The following is a 22,687-nucleotide window of genomic DNA, read 5'->3' as shown; positions in this document are numbered from 1 at the left end:
TCAGTATTCTTGGCCTTCCCTTGTGGCTCAGCTGGTAAAGAATCCATCTGCAATGCGGGAAACCTGGGTTTGATCCCTGGGTTGGGAAGATCCCCTGGAGAAGGGAAAGGCTACCCGCTCCAGTATTCTGGCCTGGAGAATTCCGTGGACTATGTAGTCCATGGTGTCGCAGAGTCAGACACGACTGAACGACTTTCACTTATTATTTGGGAAAGCATTTTGTGTTGGTACATTGTCCTAGGCATTGAAAATAGGGCAGCCTTGATCTCAAATGTGAATGCAGCTTTTGTGTGTGTGTGTGTGTGTGTGTGTGTGTGTCTAGAAGCAGCTATTGTCCGGGACATCTTTACCAACAAAAGACAGTGATGCAGCATTGCATCTAGCAGGATTAATAGCTTTTGACCATCAAAAGATCCTCTAGTAAGACCTCAGTACTTGGCAAATGATGCTGTATCTTGCTGTATCTTTGCGCATAAGTACACAGAACTCTCCTCCCCGCTTCTAAGATGAGCAAGAGAAATGCATTGTTGGAATAAGAATCCAACTGATTCAAGTTTTCCTGCTAAATCAGACTTGTCACAAAGTAGATCACATGTACTTCAGAGCTAATTTTTTTACTCTTTTGTTCTCTTATTTTTGCGTTTATTATTCTAATGGATAATGCCATCAGTGCTGTACCCAGAGAAAAATGGACTTGAGATTTTAGATGGATAGATGTTGGTTGGCATTGTTATTTACAGGGAAAAATTTTTTTTATTTACAAATCTTAGAAGTTGAGGTTAGTATTTGTTTTTAGACTGGCTTGAGAGGAAGGGAGAAGCGATAAAGCGAGAGACAAATGAGGCAGCGGGTCCCAGGACCCCAAACCACTCAGGCATCAGACATGGGAAGATGCCCAAGGTGAAACGTCTTCTCTGGCTGTGCTCGGGGTGTGACTAGGCCTGTTTTCAGGCTCTAGGAGAGAAGGGAGAGAGTCAGAGGAAGAACCACAGACTGTAGATTCTCTTCTTTATCTCTCAGCTCTTAGTTTTTATTGTTGATATTATGATCATTTACTGTTTGTGTTCTGAACTCTAGATCGAAGAATAATTTTGATGTATTACTGTATTTAAAAATCAGTGTTATGTAATATGTGTTTTGTTTTGTCAAAAACATATATTGAAAAAATATAGCTCATATTGGTGATTGAGCTATATTTAAGTAAGGAATGTGATTTTTAAAAACATTTAAGGACATTTGACCAGAAATTTTAAAAATTTGTGAAATGTATCGTGGATGTTCAAGCTGGTTTTAGAAAAGGCAAAGGAACCAGAGATCAAAGTGCCAACATCCACTGGATCATGGAAGAAGCAAGAGAGTTCCAGAAAAGCATCTATTTCTGCTTTATTGACTATGCCAAAGCCTTTGACTGTGTGGATCACAATAAACTGTGGAAAATTCTGAAAGAGATGGGAATACCAGACCACCTGATCTGCCTCTTGAGAAATTTGTATGCAGGTCAGGAAGCAACAGTTAGAACTGGACATGGAACAATAAACTGGTTCCAAATAGAAAAAGGAGTTCGTCAAGGCTGTATATTGTCACCCTGTTTATTTAACTTATATGCAGAGTACATCATGAGAAACGCAGGACTGGAAGAAACACAAGCTGGAATCAAGATTGCCGGGAGAAATATCAATAACCTCAGATATGCAGATGATACCACCCTATGGCAGAAAGTGAAGAGGAACTCAAAAGCCTCTTGATGAAAGTGAAAGTGGAGAGTAAAAAAGCTGGCTTAAAGCTCAACATTCAGAAAATGAAGATCATGGCATCCAGTCCCATCACTTCATGGGAAATAGATGGGGAAACAGTGGAAACAGTGTTAGACTTTATTTTTCTGGGCTCCAAAGTCACTGCAGATGGTGACTGCAGCCATGAAATTAAAAGACGCTTACTCCTTGGAAGGAAAGTTATGACCAACCTAGATAGCATATTGAAAAGCAGAGACATTACTTTGCCAACAAAGGTCCGTGTAGTCAAGGCTATGGTTTTTTCTGTGGTCATGTATGGATGTGAGAGTTGGACTGTGAAGAAGGCTGAGCGCCGAAGAATGATGCTTTTGAACTGTGGTGTTGGAGAAGACTCTTGAGAGTCCTTGGACTGCAAGGAGATCCAACCAGTCCATTCTGAAGGAGATCAGCCCTGGGATTTCTTTGGAAGGAATGATGCTAAAGCTGAAACTCCAGTACTTTGGCCACCTCATGTGAAGAGTTGACTCATTGGGAAAGACTCTGATGCTGGGAGGGATTGGGGGCAAGAGGAGAAGGGGACGACAGAGGATGAGATGGCTGGATGGCATCACTGACTTGATGGATGTGAGTCTGAGTGAACTCCGGGAGTTGGTGATGGACAGGGAGGTCTGGTGTGCTGCGATTCATGGGGTCGCAAAGAGTCGGACACCATTGAGTGACTGATCTGATCTGATCGTGGATACTGAGAACATTTCTGATATGTAGTTTAAATACTGATGCTACTAGACTGAACACAGTGAAGCATCCAGGTATCCAGCCTGGGAAACAGAAGCTGAGCGCTCTCAGCCATCAGTTGGGCCCCTCCTGACATAGCCCCTCTCACATCTTTGGTGACTGCCCCCTGGAATTGATAACAATAGTTGTATCACCTCTGTATGACTCCTACAACTAATATTGTTTATCTTCCCATTTTTGACCTTTACATAGAATAAACCATACTAGTGATGCCCTGGCTTCTTTTTTCATCCACTGTGGCTTTTGAGAGTCATTGGTGGTGTTGCCTGTAGCTGACGTTTCTTTTCACTGTGCTGCTGTTCCATTTTGGGACTCTCCCACAAGCTATATTTCCATTTTACTTTGGGCGGACATTGGGTTGTTTTCCCGCTTCATGCCTCCCTCCGTCCCTCTCTCTTGCTTGCTTCCTTCCTTCCGCCCTGGTGACCATTTTTGTCCTCGTCTCCCAGTGTCCCTAGAACTAGCTGCCAGGTCACAGGGAGGCCTGTCAAGCGGAGTGTTCTCTTTAACCTTCAGTGGGTTTGGAATCCTATCCCACTGTGGCTTTAGTTTGCATTTCCCAAATTACACTGAGGGTGGAGCAAGTTTTTAGGCCCTCAGAAACTGTTTAAAACAGTAATTTGTAACTCTTAGTTTAATAAACAATGAGAAATTGTCTTTCACGTCTAATGATTTCCTGGAATTGAGACTCGAGTTGTTATTTCGAGTGCATCATTCCATCCCAAACAGATAACAAATCTGGCCAGCTTTAAAATTGAGTGGAATCATGGTTGTATCAAGTCTTATTGTCCTTGTGAATCTCCCATATTTTGCATGTCTTATATAAGCAGGAAAGTTGGAGATTCACTTGTCCCCATGAGTAGAAACCTGACCCTCTAGATAGGCAGAGCCTTCTTTTGGAAAAGAATGATTTAATTTCTAGTTTTGCCCAGAGTGAGAGACAGGCAGCGTGTGCTGCATCATTAACTGACACAAGAAAAATAGGTTTATAATCAATAACTTAGGTTCACGTAAGTTGAAAGACCTGACTATTTTCATAAGCAAGCAGATACTTTCCTGGCTTTTCTAAAAACGTGAAAATAATAATGAAGTCTGCCTTGCTCAGGAGATTGTTGTTTAATTCCTCTTCCCCTTCCCCTGTGTTGCCTGCCTGTTGATGATTGCGACTCCTTATTAGCATCACCTTAGAGGATGCTGCTGCTGCTGCTCAGTTGCTTCAGTCGTGTCCGACTCTGTGCGACCCCATAGACGGCAGCCAACCAGGCTCCCCCGTCCCTGGGATTCTCCAGGCAAGAACACTGGAGTGGGTTGCCATTTCCTTCTCCAATGCATGAAAGTTAAAAGTGAAAGTGAAGTCGCTCAGTCGTGTCTGACTCTTCGAGACCCCATGGATTGCAGCCTTCCAGGCTCCTCCGTCCATGGGATTTTCCAGGCAAGAGTACTGGAGTGGGGTGCCATTGCCTTCTCCGACCTTAGAGGATAGGGAGGTATAAATGGAGAAAGATGAAACCTACAGTCCTAGTTCATCTGCAAATCTGGTGTTAACTCTGGTAAAAAGTGAGCATTTGGGGATTTTTTTTTTTCCTTCCCCCAGTTTGTGGACTTCAGTGACTTTTAGAATTCTGATTCAAGTTGACTATACATAGACTTTTATATCCTAATACCTGTCCCTATATCTGCATTCTAACATTTTATATATATTTTTCTTCCATCTTTCCTTATTTGGAAATTAATAGAAACCACTTTAACAGGCACAACATTCTGATCTTTTTTCTCTGCCTGCTTTAAGTTTTAGGTAGAGAACAAAAATGATCCCAGAGTTCCTTGGTCATTACACTTAGTCTGCTAAAATTTGACAGATGTCTCATCCACTTTTTTAATATTCTAGACTTGAACAGTTGTTTTTTTCATTCCTGGGTTTGTAATTTTTTTTGTATTCTGAGTGAGAGTAGTTTTGAGAGCTGCTTATAAAGTGTTGGTTAATTTTAGAGCTCGTTTAAAGCTAATAGCATACATTAACTTGTCTTTTATATGTTGCTTCTACCCTGCTGGTGTTCCTCTCCTTCCCCAGCCCCGGGAAGTTTATTTATTGAATGTTTAATGTAGTAGCTTCTCCCATTCCAGCAGGTCCCCATTACTTCTCATTTAGTTTCATGGAGCTGCAGGTTCTGAGCGTGGTATCCTCTGAGTTACTTACTCTGTGCTGTATCTTACATGATTTTAGGAGTTCAGGAGAAAATGGGCATAATGAATAAAGGGATCATTTACGCACTTTGGGACTATGAACCTCAGAATGATGACGAGCTGCCCATGAAAGAAGGAGACTGCATGACAATTGTGCGCAGGGAAGACGAAGATGAGATTGAATGGTGGTGGGCCCGCCTGAATGACAAGGAAGGATATGTTCCACGCAATTTGCTGGGAGTAAGTGAATGATGTCTTTATGTGTGTCAGAGAGGGGCTTGGGGAAAATGGCTGTGTATTGTAGGTTCAGTGCAGCCTGCTGCCCTTTGTTAATGAGAAGTGGAATTTAACATTTTGTCTTAAATTTAGATCCAGAACCTCATTTCCAGTGATTCCTATTATGATCAATAGCATATTTACAGGTTTACCAGCCCCCAGAAGTCTGGGGTTCTGTCTTCATTTATAAATACAGTGAAGATAATTGGACAATATGATGGAAATTGAGCTTATGAAATTTGAAATACATTTTGGATTTAAGTCGGGATTTGTGAATCTGCTAGAGAGTTTGAACAGGGCACCAGAGGCAAGATTCTTTGTTCTTGCTCTACTGTTGAATTTTGTTTCATATAAACCAAGAAAGTAATCAAATCACACCAGCACATATAAACCCATAACATATCTATATTAGTCTGAAGGGGCTGTTCTCTTTGGGCAGACATTCTGGGGGTATTTTCAGGGAAAGGCTAGTATAGTTGGATGGAGTCTAATGTACAGCAAATGGGAGATATTTTTATTGTATTTTCATCATTTGTCAGGCCAGCATGGTCTGTGCCTGCAGAGTGCTTCTGCTCAGCTTGAGGTCCTAAACCAGGGAGCACTGGGAGTGTCCCTCTGCCCGGGCATTACTCTCTGGGGAGATGGCTAAAATGACTCCAGTGTTGGGATCTGGAGCTTGGATTCTGGCCCATGTCTCCTCATTCTGACTCAGTCTTCTCCTTTGTTGTTTGATGTACAGTATAAATGACTTCATACATCTTGACTCCCTCATAGCTCAGTTGGTAAAGAATCCGCCTACAATGCAGGAGACCCTGGTTTGATTCCTGGGTTGGGAAGATCTGCTGGAGAAGGGATAGGCTACCCACTCCAGTATTCTTGGGCTTCCCTTGTGGCTCAGCTGGTAAAGAATCGGCCTATAATGTGGGAGACCTGGAAGATCCCCTGGAGAAGGGATAGGCTACACACTCCAGTATTCTGGCCTGGAGAATTCCATGGACTGTATAGTCCATGGGGTTGCAAAGAGTAGGACACGACTGAGTGACCTTCACTTTCACTTTCATCTTGATGCCTGTCTTCCTGGGAGCAAAATTTATTATTATTAAACATTTGGGGTTTGGATAATATTTATTCATCTGATCGTAATGAACATGGAAAAAAACCAAAACAAGCCATGGAGCCCTTCAAAAAAGCTTTTCAAATTAACAGACAAAAGTAGAAATATAGAGATGCTTCTCTTTCAAGCCCTCCTGTTTGCTTCTACAAAAACTTTAGCGCCAGAGAAGCATAATCTCTTACATGCAGCCATTTTCCTTCTTTAATGAACACCAAGAGGAAATATGTACTTTTACTTCTTATAGTTTCTTGGGGAAAGCTCTGCCCCTTAGAAGTAGTTGATTATTTGGGTCTTACTTTAATTTTCTAACAGAGAGGTCCAGTGGTTACTGAAACGTGGGGAGAATGATTCGTTCCCAAGTGTGGAAGCACTTGGTCAGAGATCAAGCTCTCCTCCTGAGGATGGCTTTCAAAGATTCTGAAATCAGTGGACTGGATTGAAGATTTTCATTTTAATCCAACATTTAAATATTCTTAGTCCTTTGGAAATCTTTCCTGGGTACATGTGGCCTCTACACAACTTCTTTGGGTTTCTCTTGAAGTTTTTTTGAAAAGGAAACTGCCTAAATGTTGAATTTTTAGTCAGAGGCTCACATACAAGTTTTGAAGACTGTATTGGCCAAGTATCTTTCCTCACAGAGAGAAGCAGTCCTTGATATAACATTGATCCCTCAGTTAACTTTTCAGTTTTGGCTTGAAGTCCGACTCGATTGTCTTTTTTTTCCCCCTTTGTCTGGAGGAGGAGAAGGAGGGAGGAAGGGTTGGTTTTGTTTGCCAGTTGAATGACTAGTCTGACTTGCTCTTGGCTTCATGAACACTCTCCTTCCCAGCTCTTGTTATGGAAAAGCACGAGATCCTAAAACAAAAAATCCCCACTATCCTCCCTGAAATCTGTAGACTTTTAGTCTGTGGCATTTCGTTCATGACGGTCTCCAGTCCCATGACACCATGTGACGTCCATTACGCATAAAGTTCAAAGAGATTTTTCCACTCCTTACCTTTTCCCTCAGAACAGAAGTTCTCCGTGTTGGAGTTACAGCGTATTGCAAGTCATTTCTTCCAGTGCTTTGTGGTCCTCGTTGGACTTGATTTGCAGTTCAGTAGGCTGCGTAGAGGAAGTTAATGCTCTGAGCCATCCCACATTTTATATCACTGCACCAGGAGTGTTCCTGTTGAGGGAACCCCTATGACAACAAGAGTTACTCAGCTACTCTGGTTGCTTCACATGGCAGAGAGTCCTTTCTTTGGTTTAACTTCTCTCCTGTGACATCAACATCCCACTCCCCCCCGCCCCCATACTTTCCTGAAGGTGTTATACTCCCATGTCGTGCATATGTAAATATTTTAAAACTTCTTTTAACAGCTATACCCAAGAATTAAACCAAGACAAAGGAGCTTGGCCTGAAACTTTGCAGATGTTTAGTTCATGAAGAATTCATCTCTGTTACCACTAAGAAGAAACAGTATGATCGTTTGCGGCAGAAATTTCTCAAGACTGATTTTAATGACAGAGTAACTTGAAAGCCATGAAGAAGGAGCTCTGGAAGCAGATGAAGGCTTGGAGCAGCCACTGTTGGCGAAGGATGCTTAGCTTGCTGGAGCAGAGCTTGGCAGGAAGCTGATGCGCTGTGCTGGGCAAGGTGCCCTGTGTTGTACTCCGAAAGATCCATGGTGACAATCCTGTTCTCTGCAAGAAATGGGACCACTTACTGGACTACTGCGAGGTCGGCTCCTTGGCCTGCTTCCGGTGGTGTGTTTCAGCGCCTGCCACACCCCTGTCCTCCCACCAGGACCAGTGCCACCACAGTGCCATCTGATTGTCCCCCAGAACAGCAGGCCCGCGGGGGACTTGCATGGAGGCTCAAAGGCGCCGCAGACTGTGTCTTGTCTGTGAAGAACTGTTTGATGGTTGTCAGTGAGCAATAACCTGATGGTATGATTCCTCGTAGCACCGTATCTTTGAAATATTGAAACCACACTACACTACAGGTAGATTTAGATTCTTGTTTTTAGGCTGAGATTTGAATCTATATTTATTGTCTTTTGTATCTCAGAAATTAGAGACTTGCTATAGACTTAACTCATGATATTTGTCAAGATCATAGTTGACTTTAAAAATAATTGTAATAAAATTAAACTTTTTGACTCTAAGCTTTTTACTGGCTTTAGTTTTTTATGTCATTAACAGCTGTGTTTCAAGTTCCTAAGTCATTGGAATATCATACTCTGCTGAAAAATAATATTTCTTTACCAGCCATGTGATTAAATATTTCTTTGCTCAGTTTTGCAATTTGTGATTTTTGTGGTGGTCTTTGATATAGAGTTAAGACTTTTTATAAAAGATCTTAGAGGCCATGGTGATAGAAGCTTGTACCTTTACCTAGAGCTTCTGACAGGCTGTTTGTGTCCTCATTTTATTTCAGAGGCTTCATATGGTTATATACACTGAGTTACAGGATGTAAAGTTAATGTAGCCCCAGCCTGCACATTAATATGTTACCAAGTTTGTGAATTGTTGGGGACCTCATTTTGCTTAGTAAAACTGTTTCATTTATTAGAAGATACAGGTGAGAAAACGAGTGGTCACGTTTCCTTAGACATTTTTACGAGTAGTAGATTCTAGCAAGAAAGGAAGGTAGACAGCAGAACATACTGTGCCTTTCAGACTAATAGTGAGTAGAGAAAACATGGACGAAATGTCAGAGGACCTGTGTGGTAGACAAAATTCTGAAGATGCCCCGCCAGTCCCCCATATTCTTGTTCTGTTGTGTTGTGGACTGAATATTTGTGTCCCCCTAAAATTCATGTCGACACCCTAATCCCCAGTGTGATAGTATTTGGAGGTGGGGCCTTTGGGAGGTGATTAGGTTTACATGAGGGTGGGGCTGCATGAACTTAGTGTCCTGATAAGAGGAAAAGTCTAGTATAATCTGTGAGGATACCCCAAGAAAGCTGCCATTCTCACCTGACACTGAATCTGCTGGCACCTTGGTTTTGGATGTCCCAGCCTCCAGAACCATGAGAAATAGATGTCGTTTAAGCTACACAGCCTGTGGTATTTTTTTACAGCAGCCTGAGACACCTGGTTATTTAATCAAGCACTAATCTAGGTACTGCCAAGAGGGTTTTTCAGATTTAAATTTCCTAATCAACTGACCTGACAATAGGGAGATTATCCTGGATTATCTCAGGTGGGCCCAAATGTGGTCATAGGATTTGACTTTGGGAAGTAAGTGGTGATCATCAAAAGAGGTCAGGCCAGTAGCCAGCGAATGCCGTTTACCACTTTCCTAGTCATCTTTCCTAGTCATATTTCCCGTCCACCATTCCTTAAGGATCCCCAGCAGTTGACCAGGGCTTTAGTTGCATGCCTTTCCGGATCTCTCTTACTCCCTCCACCAAAGGACACTCAGTGGCAGGCACACCCCAAAACTGCCGGTATCTCTTCAGGAGACCAAGAAGCAGCAGACATTGGAGCTAACTTTAGGGTCAATTATCAGAGCTTCTGAATTGGATTTTTACAAAGTTTTACAGTTCCACGAAATGGTAGATGAGCAGGCCCCTCCTCCCAATACAGGCAGTTTCAGAGGGAGGGAGCACGCCTTGCTGGAGTGGGGTGGGCTGTGACTGGGGGTGCTCACTGCTGCGCCTCTCCAGGAAGAACAGCACCCACGTGGGATTGCCTGAGCGACTCTTTATTGAACAGTACACTTGGAAGAAGATAAGGCAACAAGGCAGTATTTGTATAATGTCATTAGCATTTTCCCCAAGTTAAAGCCAGGAAACAAGCTTGGGTGGTTTCCCTGGGGGTTTCTATGAGACGTTCCCCCCAGTCCATGCATGGATGCTAGTGGGGAAGTTGGGGAAGATTTGAGGCGGGCGGCAAACAGCTGTGCTGTCTTCCATCACAGTGGGCTTGTAGACAGATGCCCAGTTTGGGTCAGTGCTTCAGCTGAGCCAGAGTAGCATCCTTTTGGTATCATAACACTCAGTGTGTTAAGACCAGATGTGCTCCAGCACTTGAGTTAAGACATGCTGGTTAACCAATCAATGTTATATAAAATCTGTCTCTTAACCCAGTGACTGAGATGTGCTTCTCACCTGGCCTCTTGAGATGCCTTCATGATGCATCATGTTTTCCCATTATACCCAAGGGCAATAAGGAATCCCTGGACAGCTGTTTGGTAGATGTCATAGCTGCATTTTTAAACTTGAAGTTGCTTTAACTATTGCTGGCAAGGACGTTGTGTCCTTTGAGGTTGACTGAATGTTCAATTAAGCTCAGCTGTTAAACACCTCCCTGCAGTTTTTCCTGATTTAATATTGCTCTAAACAGGAAAGTGTGTAAAAGTAAAAAGTATATACTATATACAGATGGAAGATTTTTCTCTTAAGTTTGTCAAGGGTTTAAGTGACTTGCATTTAGTATGATTATATGCAAATCTTTTACTTGGATATCTGAAAGTTCTGCTTTCTCAAGTCGACAATATCATTTTCAGCTCTAATCATCAGTTTAAGTAAATGTTCCCATAATTTCAAGATCTAGATAAAAAGTTTCTCCGTGGAAGCTTAGTCCTCAGCTGATTTTCTTTCATGAGACATCTTCAGGCAGATTGGTTATCACTTCAAAGTACTGAAAAAGACAGCCACTGTGAGGAAAGGAAGAAAAAAAAAAATCAGGGATCACTTTTTAAACTCAAAGGGTGTAGATTATTTTGAAAGATTGCCTGTTTTACCAGAAAAGCTGATTAAGGCTTAAGATGTGACTGCACTAACTCACATTTCTTTCTACCTGATTTCTAGAGTCTAGCTTTTTACAGGGCAGTGAAAAGTGGTTATTTGAATCAGGTGGTCACGAATCGAATTACAAGGTTGACTGAAACGATGACACTTGGACACTTGAATTAGCATTTCCACCTCTGTGCCTCAGAGTGTCACAGCAGAGGTTAGCTTAGGGTGTGGATAAACCCTTAAACTAGTGGTTTCCAACCTTAGTTCTATATTGGAGGAATCTGGGAACTTTACACCAGATTCTAATGAAATTAAGTCTGGAATGGGCCTGGACATTGGGACTTTTTGAAGTTTCCCAGGTCTAGCCTGCAGGCAAGGTTGACCATCATGGCAAACCAAAGGGGAGATCTTCCTGCTGTTACCACCTTAGCCAAAAACAAAAAAGACTGGGGAACTCCAGGGACCTGTAAGAGGAAAGGCTAAGAAAGGATGGAAAGCCAGTGGGTAAGATGCTTCCTAGAGGAAATGGGGATGGTGGTGTGAGTAGGCTGGTCGTAGGGAACAGTGGCAGCCGGGGAGGAATAGATTTCCATTGAGAATGATAAAGGGGGCTACAGTTGCAAACTTCACACGTGGCATGTTTGGCCCCAACTGGAATGCCTCTACCTTAACTGCAGTCTCAGGGGAGGGTTATTTCCTGAGCTACATGAGTTTCAAGCAAATTAGTTCTTTGGAACCAGCTAAAATGTATCTGCAGTTGGCTCATGTTACTTTAAAATGCATAATAGCAGACTGAAAGAGTCATTTAGTTTCTGGGTTCCTCCAGAGTTCTAAATTTAAGGAAAGAAGTGACAGTCCCTCATCCCCCGACCCCACCCCCTGTCCTTGACACTCTGCTCCTCTCTGGCCCATGGGATCCGGTCATCCCCACTCAGCACTGGTCATGCCACCCCACCCTCTGTAGGTAGCCCTGTTCCAAGCTCAGCTCCCCCTCAGACAGAGGAAAAGCAGGCTGGGGCCCTGTGAGGATGAAAGTAACCCCAGTGACCTCCTTTGAAGTGAGTACGTCACTCACTTTGTCGTCTTTGGATGACAAGAGAACATTTTGTGCTTTGCTTTCTGTGGAACTGGAGTACCAACTGAATTTGGATTGGTGATCATTTTATAGGTGGCTGTCACTGGGGTTCCAGACCATATGAACACAATTATTACATATGGCACGCTTAGTCACTATTGTTAGTTTTACTTCAAGGGCAGAGGAAATGGAGAAAAGTAATTTGCTCACAAAGTCCTTTTAAGCAAAACTAAGAATGATGGCTCTTCCTAACACCCACTTAACTTTCAGCCAAAGGACTTCTTTGCATAAGCACCTTCTCCCATGCATGCTAATTAGCAGGTCATTTTTCTAAGAGGCCTTCTGCAGCCACCCTCTCCTTATTCTAACTTTGTGCTATTCTCAGGGCAAAGTTCTTGGGAGGAGGAGCCACATGTATTTCTTGGATTGGAGAATCAATAGGTAGTTGGGAACAACCAAACAGAAGTGCAGTTTGGGATCTCATAACCATTTATAGCCTGTCACTAACAGACCAAAAGCTTCAGGCTTCTGTCGCCCCGGTAACAGCCCTTCTCCCCTAGGAGTCTGGGCTGGGAGGCTGCTGACTTACAGAGATAAGGTCAAGCTGGATCATTCCAGTATTCTCGGGGTCCAGCTGCTTAAATATCCCTGTGGAGGAAGAAAGAGGATGTCACATAAATGAGTGAACTGAAACAAAGATCACATTATCCTCTTCCCCAGACTGGCAGCCGATTTCATCGAATGTCACAGCTATGATTTCTTCCCACTATCCCCAGATTAAAGAAGGAGTTTCATTCCCAGCTGAACAGACTTGTCTCTGGCTCAGGTTGTTTCACCCATGAAGAAAAGTAGGCTGCTTTCCTGCCGAGAGAACTGAAATGGGTCTTTTCCCCCAGTGGGCACTTACTGAACAGTGTCTCCAGTCGAATCAAACACCGGACAAAATTGTCAAAATCGATGATGAGGTCGTCATCTGCAAACCGGGCGACAATCACTTGGTGGAGCTGACAGGGCATCTTGAAACCTGAAGTTAAATGAATAAGCAAACTGATGGCAAGGTGTTCGATTGCACCCGTGGGCTCTGTGCATGGGCTGTGGACCTGGCGGGGCGGTTTAGATGACAGTTGTCATTGCTTTGGTCCCCCTGGCTGCTCTGCTGTGAGATTTTTTTTTTGCAAACCTAGTGCCTCTGGCGTTGCTGGATGGATGTGGCAGAAACTGTTCATGCTAAACCAATATTAATTCTCCCTTTTTCCATAGTAGTAGAATTTTTTTTTTTTTAATTTGGCTGTGCTGCGTCTTAGCTGCAGCACACGGGATCTTTGTTGCCACATGCAGGATCTTTCAGTTGGGGCACACAAGCTCTTTAGTTGTGGCATGTGGGCTCTAGTTCCCTGACCAGGGATTGAACCTGGGCCCCCTGCATTGGGAGTGTGGAGTCTTAATCACTGGACCACCAAGGAGGTCTCCCACAGTAGTAGAATTTTTAACAGGTCATGGCTGCCTAGAATTCAGGCTACATTTCTCAGTTTCCCTTACAGTCCTCTGAGGCCTTGTGACTAAGCCCTGGCACTGGGATTTGTGTAGAGTGATGTATGCCCTTAAAGGCAAGGAGATTGGGACTTCCCCGGTGGTCCACTGGTTAAGAATCCACCTTGCAATGCAGGGGACACGCGTTCATGCCTGGTTGGGGAACTAAGATCCCACATGCCTTGGGGCAACTGAGCCCGCACACCATGAACTACTGAGTTCACATAACATGATGAAAGATCTCACACGACCCAAGGAGGATTGCAAGCAGCCAGATAATAAATACTTTATATGTGTGTGCGTATACACTTACTTGCTCAGTCATGTCCAACTCTTTGTAACCCTATGGACTGTAGCCTGCTAGGCTCCTCTGTTCATGGGGATTTTCCAGGCAAGAGTATTGGAGTGGGTTGCCATGTTCTCCTCCAGGGGATCTTCCCAACCCAGGGATAGAACCCAGGTCTCCAGCATTGCAGGTAGATCCTTTACTGTCTGAACCACTAGGGAAGTCCATGAATACTGGAGTGGGTAGCCTATCCCTTCTCCAGGGGATCTTCCCCACCCAGGAATCGAACTGGGATCTCCTGCATTGCAGATGGATTCTTTACCAGCTGAGCTACCAGGGAAGCCCATATATATATGAAGACAAGGAGACTGTCTTTCCCTCCTTCTGTCAGCCTGTTGCTAGCATGTGGCTTTGGCAAGCTGTTCTGGTCCTGCAGATACAGGCAATGCTCTGCAGGCTGGTGACACAATATGACAGAGGGAACCCGGGTCCCTGACAGCAGGAGACACCATCCTGGCCTTGGACGGCTTGAGCTTGAATTGCTATGTTAGAGAATGGTGTATGTTGTTTAAACCACTCACTTGGGGGGTCTCTGCTGCAGTATTATCCCATCGAATGAACAACTCCATGTTGTCATATCTGTCCCCACACCAGTCTCCCACTCTGCAGGTCTCCCACAGCTCGTGTCCTTTTTTATGGACATCACATTCTGTTAGGGACTCACTCAAGGATGGAGCTGGACACCCCACTTCTGCTGAACCAGCTCTGCACCTGAACAGGGTGGGGAGTGGGGAGTGGGGGTGGTGGGTCTGTTGAGAACTGACTTTGCCTGCAACCCAACAGGGCCCTCAGAGGGAAATGGGATTCAAGAAGCCTTAGAGAGCAGACACATCCTGGACTCCATTTCATTTTACCAATTCGTTTTTAAAAGGCAAATGAAAAGGAGGTGTTTGTATTGAACCAGCGCCTACTTTTGGAGAAGGCAATGGCACCCCACTCCAATACTCTTGCCTGGAAAATCCCATGGACGGAGGAGCCTGGTAGGCTGCAATCCATGGGGTGACTAAGAGTCGGGCACGACTGAGCGACTTCACTTTCACTTTTCACTTTCACGCATTGGAGAGGGAAATGGCAACCCACTCCAGTATTCTTGCCTGGAGAATCCCAGGGGGAGGAGCCTGGTGGGCTGCCATCTATGGGGTTGCACAGAGTTGGACACAACTGAAGCGACTTAGCAGCAGCAGCAGCAGCACCTACTTTATTTCAGTTTACCAAGCTTTGTATCACATAGTCTTAAGTTTTTGCATGTTCTACAGATAAAAGAAAGAAAATACAGTGAGGAAGTATTACCTGCTTCTTCTAATGCTTTCCGCATCTCATAGGAGTTCATGGTTCCAGACCGGTCCACATCAATTTCCCGGTAAATTTTCTGGAACATACAAAACAGAAAATCATGACCTGAAAGGCAGCAAGTTACCTCTGTGCTATGTGCTAAGTGGGGCTGGGGTGTTTCCAGCTCTGTGCCTCTACTTTGGCCTTGGAAAAATCATCCACGTTTCAGCCTTAAATAGTATTTTGCCTCTTTGTGTGAGCTGGATTATAAATAAGCCCATCAAATCACCTAGCCAACTCCATGAGTCCTGTTACTATCTTCTGTAATCTTTGCACTTGAGCTGTCAGAAACCCAAACTACAAGGGATTACAGTTACACAAACCTTTTCAGGACGTTTGATGGTGGCTTTTAGATGAGCCCGTTTCCAGTCCATAAGGAAGTATGCCACTTAATTTGCCCCGACCTGTTTGCACCCATTCTGAGCTCCGTCACAGGTACAGTCCCCTCCCCTTGGAGCTGTTCCTCCACATCCCAACACAGACCCACTGCCCCTGCCGCCCGGCCCTCATGGGCTCTCACTTGGTATTTCTGAATCTTCGTCCAGAGAATGTAGAACTCCTTCAGACCCAGTTTGCCACTCCCATCCAACTGCCTTCAGTTAAGGAAAGCTCCTGGAGTCTGGGTCCACCCGGGCTGAGTCACCTCGTCTGTCCTCTCCCCTGGGGAGTCTGGTAACCCCAGTCATCCACGAGGAGCTCTCGTAGAAGGCCCTTGTCCACTCTTCACACTGGCTAGAGCTCCCTCTAAGGGCTGGTGGACAGGCCCAGTAGAGACCTGCAGACCCCCTGACCCTGCGTGCTGACTGGTCTGGGGTGATCTGCTGAGGCCCCAGGTGCTGCTAGCAATGAGCCCTCGGATGATATGCAGAGGCTTTGGGCGGCTTTTAATGGCCTGGCCCTTGCCTATTTGGGGAGAATTATTATTTCTAAGAGGACTTTTGTGAGGGGAGCTCACAGCAGGTGCCAAGGGCCCACCAAATGAAGCTTCACAGCAGCTTGGACCATCCAGGCCACTCCTGCCCAGCACCTCCCAGGAAGCAGGAAGGACACTGGATGGGTGAGGAGTCGGCCTTGGGGCCAGGTGGTGGCCTAGGAAGGGGCCAGAGCAAAGACGAAGGACTGTGCTCTTGTTGGGGGGCAGGGGCGCTCTTAGGACGGAAAACCATGCCTGGGGAAACATTCACATCAGAAATACCATGGTTTAGGGACTGTTCCCCTAGAGGTAACAAGTCCAAACTGCCCTGGCAGGTGACGGTGGGTGTGCTGTTGGGCACTTTCTGCAAGAGCCCAGGAACCACTCAGCCTGTGGTGCGGGTGGTGGGAGGGGAGAGGGCTGGAGTGAATGTGGCATCTCGCATTCCCTCATCTGAAGCTTCCCGAATTTCCCCAGCAAGAGAGGTCACTGCTGACAACAGTCCTACACCTCGGCCGGTGGGGACCGCTGGCCGCTGTGAGGGGAAGGAAGCATGTGTTTGAATCTTCCCAGAGTGCAGTTTCACACTCCCCCAGCCTCTGTCCTCGGGGCCTGTTAAAGGATACGTCGAGCATGTCCACCATGATTTTGCAGGTCTCAATGCTAAAGCCGTCGGACTTGATATCTTGGCCTAGGATCAAAAGAAGTGTGAGAGGAGCATCTTGTGGAGCAGTGCTATTCAACATGACCTTCTGGGAGGACAGGGAAGTCCTGTGTCTGCACCCCTGATGTGGGATCCACTTGTGTGTGCTAAGTCGTTGTTACATCTGACTCTTTGTGACCCCATGGACTGTAGCCCACCAGGTTCCTCTGTCCATGGGGTTTTCCCAGCAAGAATACTGGAGTGGGTTGCCATTTCCTCCTCCAGGGGATCTTCCCCACCCAGGGACTGAACCCAGTGTCTCCTGCATTTCAGGTGGATTCTTTACCGCTGAGCCACCAGAGGAGCCACTTAAGTTATTTTAAATAGCCACATAAGGCTGATGGCCATGATACTGGGCCAGTGCAGAGATGTGTAACCTTTTTTTGACTTCTCTGTATATTAGCCACGGGCACCCAGGATTTTAATAAGAGCTTTCTAAAATTTTTTGACTGTGCCGCATGGCATGTGGTATCTTAGTTCCCCAACCAGGGGTTGAAACCTTGCCCCCTGCATTGGAAGGTGGAGTCTTAACCATAGGACCGCCAAGGAAGGCCAAGTGTTTTTTAAATAAATAACAGGATGATAAGGATCTGGGCTTTTAAGTGCAAAGCCACCTGTGGACAGATCGGAAGCCCCATGTGTTCATCCTAGGCTGGGCCCTGAAGAAGAAGATGTTTACTTAACTATCTCTTTGTAGGTGTTCAGGGGTCCTGTGTGTCCCCAGCTGGGTGGGAATTGAGGGCTGGAGCCTGTATTCTCCTGGGTGAGTCACTTGCAAGGTGAGTCCCGTGTAGTTGGTGGTCAGTAGGTGGAGTGAGCACCTCGCCACAGACATGAGTCTTCCCACAGCCTTCAGGGGAGCCCACCCCTTTTGCCATGAAAGGTTAGGACCTAACCTGTCTCAAAGCTGCCCTTCTGGGCACTGACCCCTTCTCCGTGTGGGCATGAGACTGTGCGTGGGCCCCTTGGGGAGAAGGAGGAGTCACCAGGCATTGCTTGGGGGGAGGTACCGCGCTCTGAGGTGTGGGGGAGGCCACTGCTGTGCCCCCAACAAAGAGCAGCTGAATCTGAGCTGGCCATACCCCTGCCCTCCCCTCCCCACATCTGTGCAGAAACAACGAGCCTCTGTGTCCCTGGGCTTATGACGGCCACACAGCTGAAGAGCCCGTGACCTCACTTGTGCCTGGCGGCCTTGAGGGTAAACACCATCTTCTCGTCACCCCCAGATCAGAGGAGGGGAGCCTAGGACTGGGACGCATCTTGGGGAAGCCCTGCCCTGGCCCAGCCTTTCTGGCCGATCGACCCCCTAACTGCAGCTCCTTGAATCACAGACGCTCAAAAGCAGCCATTTGTTCCAAGGCCACAGATGGTTTCCATGAAGGGTGTGTTGTTTGCATCCACTGTGATGGAAGACCCTGCAGGCCTAGAACCTTCTTTGGCTTCCAGAGGAGGATTTTCATCTCTTGGGATTGAGCCAGAGTGAAGTCCCCGGGACTTCTGGAGACAATCCCCAGACTGACACTCAGACCTGACAACATACTCACTTGTTTCTGATTTGGTCTGAGAACTGATACTCGACAGTCCCTGCTCAGTGGACTGCTGCTGTCTTATCAAAGCAGCATAGTTCTCAGGATAACTTGAGGGGGAAATGCCTCTATGTGTACATGTGTGTGTGAGTGTGCGCACATGCGTGCACACCTCCCTAACCTCTGCAGTGGTGATCAACACTGGGGAGGTGGACTATCCAGCCCTTGTTAATTTTTGCTTGCATGTGTGCTAACTCGTGTCCGACTCTGTGTGACCCTATGGACTGTGGCCTGCCAGGCTCCTCTGTCTATGGGATTCTCCAGGCAAGAATACTGGAGTGGGTTGCCCTGCATCAAACCAGTGTCTCTTATGTCTCCTGCATAAGCATGTGGGTTCTTTACCACTAGAGTCTTCTGGGAAGCCCTAGTTTTTGCCTAAGAAACAGTTAAACCTGAAAGGGTATGTGAGGACCATGGCACTCTAGTTCCTTCTCAAGCTGCCACCCACTTCTGCCCACTCTTTGTGGAAGCCCGTCAGCCCAGGCTGAAAGCAGCCATTTGGGCAGCCTTGAAGCCACTTGCCTGGCCCACTGGGTCAACTGAAGTGACATTTCTCCCAATAAGAACTGGCCTGACCAGGTGCAGTTAAACACACATTTGGGAGATGAGCCTTTTTAATGCCATCCCCTTAGTTTGAGTGAAAGAGAGATCATGCATTTTTCCATCTTTTGGCTAATCAGTGAGCTAGTGCCACTCCGTCAGTCATTCCCCACTGAACACAGCTGGGAGTCCAGCGATGGGGAGTGCTTTCCGGCTCCCTCCTTCGTCTGGACTGACTCACTCTTTCTTAGCAATAATCATGGTAACAGCCACCATTTACAGAGCCCAGACTTGGTGCTACGCAATTCCTACATGTCATCTCAGTCACTCTGAAGAGATAAATAATAATGTGCCTATTTTGCAGATAAAGAAACGAGAGTCAGGGAGGTTACCTAATTTCATTTAGACCGCAGAGCTAGTAAGTCATGGAAACCTGGATATGACTTTTGACCTCCAGACTCCAGAAACATTTGCCTTTTTAGGCCAAGCCACGTGGCATGTGGGATTTTAGTTCCCTGACCAGGGATGGGAACCCATGCCCACTGCATTGGGAGTGAGGTGTCTTAACCACTGGATCACCAGGGAAGTCCTACCTTTGCCCCCCACCTTTTTTTTTTTTTAATCACATTGAGTAGAACCTCCTTCATCCAGTTCTTTGTTGGTGGTGGCAGTATTTGAGCAGGACTGGGAATGATGGTTCAGCCATCACAGTATCTGAGATGGGAAAGGGAAGGATCCCCGTGTTCCCTCATACTGCACGAGGACGAGCAGGATGAGGGATTTGCAAGGAGGGGATACTCACGCTTTGCTAGCACTCTTCTCAGGATTGTCTGCAACTCAAAGGCAGAAATCTCTGCGTCCTGTGGAAACACACAACCAAAGTGTCATTACTGGCTCCCTTGGAATGCATGTAGCACAGAGGAGCAGGTGTGTGACCGGTGTCCAGAGGAGCTGGGCTCCAGCGGAGCCCTGCGAGGTGCGTTAGATCTGGGGTCTATGCATGCGCATTTCTGTTTTTTAAAGATGCTAATGTTTTACTTTATTTTTAAAGCACTTAATTTTTTCTTTACTCGTTTATTTATTTTTTTGGCCTTGTGTGGCATGAGGAATCTTAGTTCCCCAACCAGGGATCGAACCAGTGCTCCGCTGCAGTCTTAACCACTGGACCACCAGGGAGGTCCCGCATGTGCATTTCTAACAAGCCCCCAGGAGATGATGCTGCCGCCCCCATATGGCACTATGAGTAGCACAGCCACAGCCCGAATTCTAGTTAGTGTTTCAGTGTACAACATTAAAACAGGCAGAGTTCATTCACCACTGCCTTGCTGTAGAGAACGTAAAGAATAAATCCTCCACTCTATCCATGTTTGTGGTCTTTAGACTCGGTTCTTTACACTTTCCTCTCACACAGCATGCCTTCCCCTCCCTTCAAAACCAAGACCTGTGGCGTTAGTTGGAACCAGCTGTCTCCAAGAACTGGCCCAGCACTTTCTCTGTGGCCTCTGATGCCAGAGCCCCTCAGGAGTGGTGTGGGTGCCTCTGTTCACGTACACATATTGTGTAACTGGGGGACAAGCCCTATTATTTGAGACCAAGGTTGACACTGTGCCTTCGTGGGGGGTGTGTGTATGTCGGTGTGTATGATTCAATTAGTGGGGAAATGGATCTCTGTGATGCTCCTTCCATTAGAAACCAGGAGGCATGCAGGAGCAGGTGGTGCCTGCTTCAGCTCTTTGATGAGGAGGCCTAGGTGAGTCGACAGTGGACACTGGCAAGAGCTAGCATCCTCCATATATGGAGGAAAATGCATTTTTTGAAGTTGTTGGAACAGGAGGCCCACTAACTTTGTAGTGGACCGAAGCCCAAGTGGCTGAGAGATTTCTTTTTAAAGAACAGGGATGTCTGGTACTCTGTTGCTTACATCCTTGAGATTAAAGACCCGCCATCTCCCCAAATGTTTTTGTGGGAATCAAGAAGAAGCGGCCAAGTTCCACGCCTCAGTCACAGTGGCAGAGAGCAAATGACTCAGACACAGGAGAGGCCCGGAGTCCTCAGGTAGGAGGATCTCATCGAGAGCTGACCGGACAGCGGAAGCCCCTGTCGACTGATGCACAAAAAGTCTAGGGAGGCCGTTAGCAAGGAATCTCAACGGAAACCTCAGTTACATTTGCAACTCCTCTTCGCTTTTGTTCTGTTTGTTTTTTGTTTCTGCTCCCCGCTTACATGGAAGTCTCCTTGAGGACAAAGACTGTCCCATTTTTGGTATCAAAGCAGGACACATAACAGGGACCTGGGGACCACTCACCTCTCCGGCCAGCTGGGCGAACAGTCTCCTGAATCCATCATCGATGTCATCCTCGCTGATGTCAATCTGGAAGGCGAGGGAGACCCAGGAGTGAGAGAGGGTGACCAGCAGATGTCTACTCTCCCTTCCAGGGTGGCCTCCCCTCCCTGCTCAGGAACCCTCTCTCCCTCTCTTGGGCCTGAATTCTAAGGTTACTGAGATTAAGGACAGGTGAGGAATTAATAAAAGAATTTTTTCCAGTTAAAACCCACGAGAGGAAATATGTATACTATGTGAGAGGGAATTACACTCTCATTTCTCACATAGACATCTTCTCTGACATTCCACTAAAATGGACTTTCATGATCTAATTAACAAGCGCTCAGAAACATAAGGACTAGCTGGCAAGTTCTGGAAGGACACTGACCACGTCGAGAGCACAGATATGAGGCTGTTGGAAATCGTTCTGTCTCTCACTGTGACGAGCGTGGAGCCTCGGCAGCTGAGAGTAACAGAATCACGGAGCCCCGGCGGGCATCGGGACGGCCGAAGAGTGCTCCTTCCTCTGTGTGGTCCCCTTCCTCCACCTGGGCCAAGTCTGCAAGGCCTGAGCTGTAGCCCTCAAAGCCCTCAGGCCTTACCCCGAATCACAACTCTGGGGACTCTGGGGACCCTGAGAAATCTTGTGCAGCGCTTTCGTTTAATCAGTGAGAAAACTGAGGTCCAGAAAGGGGAGTGACAAGACCGCCCGCTGCTCAGAGCAGCTGGGGGTCCCATCCTCCGTGGCACCCACGCCTGTGGGCTACGCCTGGGGCGCCGCCCAGGCCCCACGTGGCAGCCAGAACCGGTGCAGGAGGGGCCCTCAGACTCCCAGGCCAGGGCTGCACCCCAGCTTCAAGTTGTGCTCCTGAAGTCCCAGGGGCCTCGGAAACCCCTAGGGTTATTTTCTGCTCCTCTCCTCTTGGGCTGTGTGGGACACAGGCATGGAATTCGAACAGTTACAGTACCTCGTCAATGTTGGCCTCGATTTCATCGTCGACAACTCTAGAAGCAGAAGGAAGGCGTGTGTTACTGCAGAAGGAGTGGGCAGAAATCCCTGCTAAAATGGAACTGGCATATTACACCCAGCATGGGGTGGGCACAGGGGGTTTCTCTGCATCCCAAGTTTCTGTGACAACACATCCCGTAATTTCAGCAGAAATTAAAGCAGAAACGATCTAAAAAAGTGTCATCACCAAAAACACTTGGAGCATCAGAATGTTTTTGGTCCCTAGTTTTTGGTCTTTATCAAAGAACACAGGCTTCCCATGTACTATGGCGGTGGTGCTCTGGCCTGGAGAACAGGTTTTAGGTTCCCTTGGAAACACTCTTTGCCCTCGTGAACACACCGAGAATCAGCATACCCTGCTGCCTAGGGCGGGAGGAGGCAGGCAGCCCGGGAGGCCTGGGGGAGATTTCAAATGAGGCTCGGGCACTGGCTGGTTTATCCCACACCTGTGTGAAGGGCTGGGTCCTTCTGCTCTACAGTGAGGCAAGTTAAGCCCAG

At 46.5% G+C, this 22,687-nt stretch overlaps 2 protein-coding genes across 4 annotated transcripts in view; one reads left to right on the top strand and one right to left on the bottom strand.

Moving 5' to 3' along the window:
* Positions 1–8,391, top strand: part of TP53BP2 (tumor protein p53 binding protein 2) — a 67,454-nt gene extending 59,063 nt beyond the window's left edge. For all 3 annotated transcript variants that reach the window (XM_027564527.1, XM_027564529.1, XM_027564528.1), the window contains exons 17-18: positions 4,753–4,952; positions 7,465–8,391. In XM_027564527.1, the coding sequence (XP_027420328.1) occupies positions 4,753–4,952; positions 7,465–7,506 (242 nt within the window). In that variant the 3' untranslated portion in view covers positions 7,507–8,391. The remainder of the gene's footprint in view (positions 1–4,752; positions 4,953–7,464) is intronic.
* A 1,384-nt stretch (positions 8,392–9,775) lies between these two features.
* CAPN2 (calpain 2) overlaps positions 9,776–22,687 on the bottom strand; it is a 58,284-nt gene continuing 45,372 nt past the window's right edge. The window contains exons 13-21 of the mRNA XM_027564533.1: positions 22,149–22,185; positions 21,163–21,228; positions 19,660–19,717; positions 16,655–16,719; positions 15,636–15,704; positions 15,074–15,152; positions 12,815–12,931; positions 12,497–12,555; positions 9,776–10,750 (exon numbers count right to left, since the gene is read on the bottom strand). Of these exons, the coding sequence (XP_027420334.1) occupies positions 10,727–10,750; positions 12,497–12,555; positions 12,815–12,931; positions 15,074–15,152; positions 15,636–15,704; positions 16,655–16,719; positions 19,660–19,717; positions 21,163–21,228; positions 22,149–22,185 (574 nt within the window). The 3' untranslated portion in view covers positions 9,776–10,726. The remainder of the gene's footprint in view (positions 10,751–12,496; positions 12,556–12,814; positions 12,932–15,073; positions 15,153–15,635; positions 15,705–16,654; positions 16,720–19,659; positions 19,718–21,162; positions 21,229–22,148; positions 22,186–22,687) is intronic.

Source organism: Bos indicus x Bos taurus, chromosome 16, assembly GCF_003369695.1.
Source record: "Bos indicus x Bos taurus breed Angus x Brahman F1 hybrid chromosome 16, Bos_hybrid_MaternalHap_v2.0, whole genome shotgun sequence".
Taxonomy (NCBI): Eukaryota; Metazoa; Chordata; class Mammalia; order Artiodactyla; family Bovidae; genus Bos; species Bos indicus x Bos taurus.
Note: the sequence above shows the minus strand (reverse complement) of the source record. Positions and strands in the feature narration are given on the sequence as shown.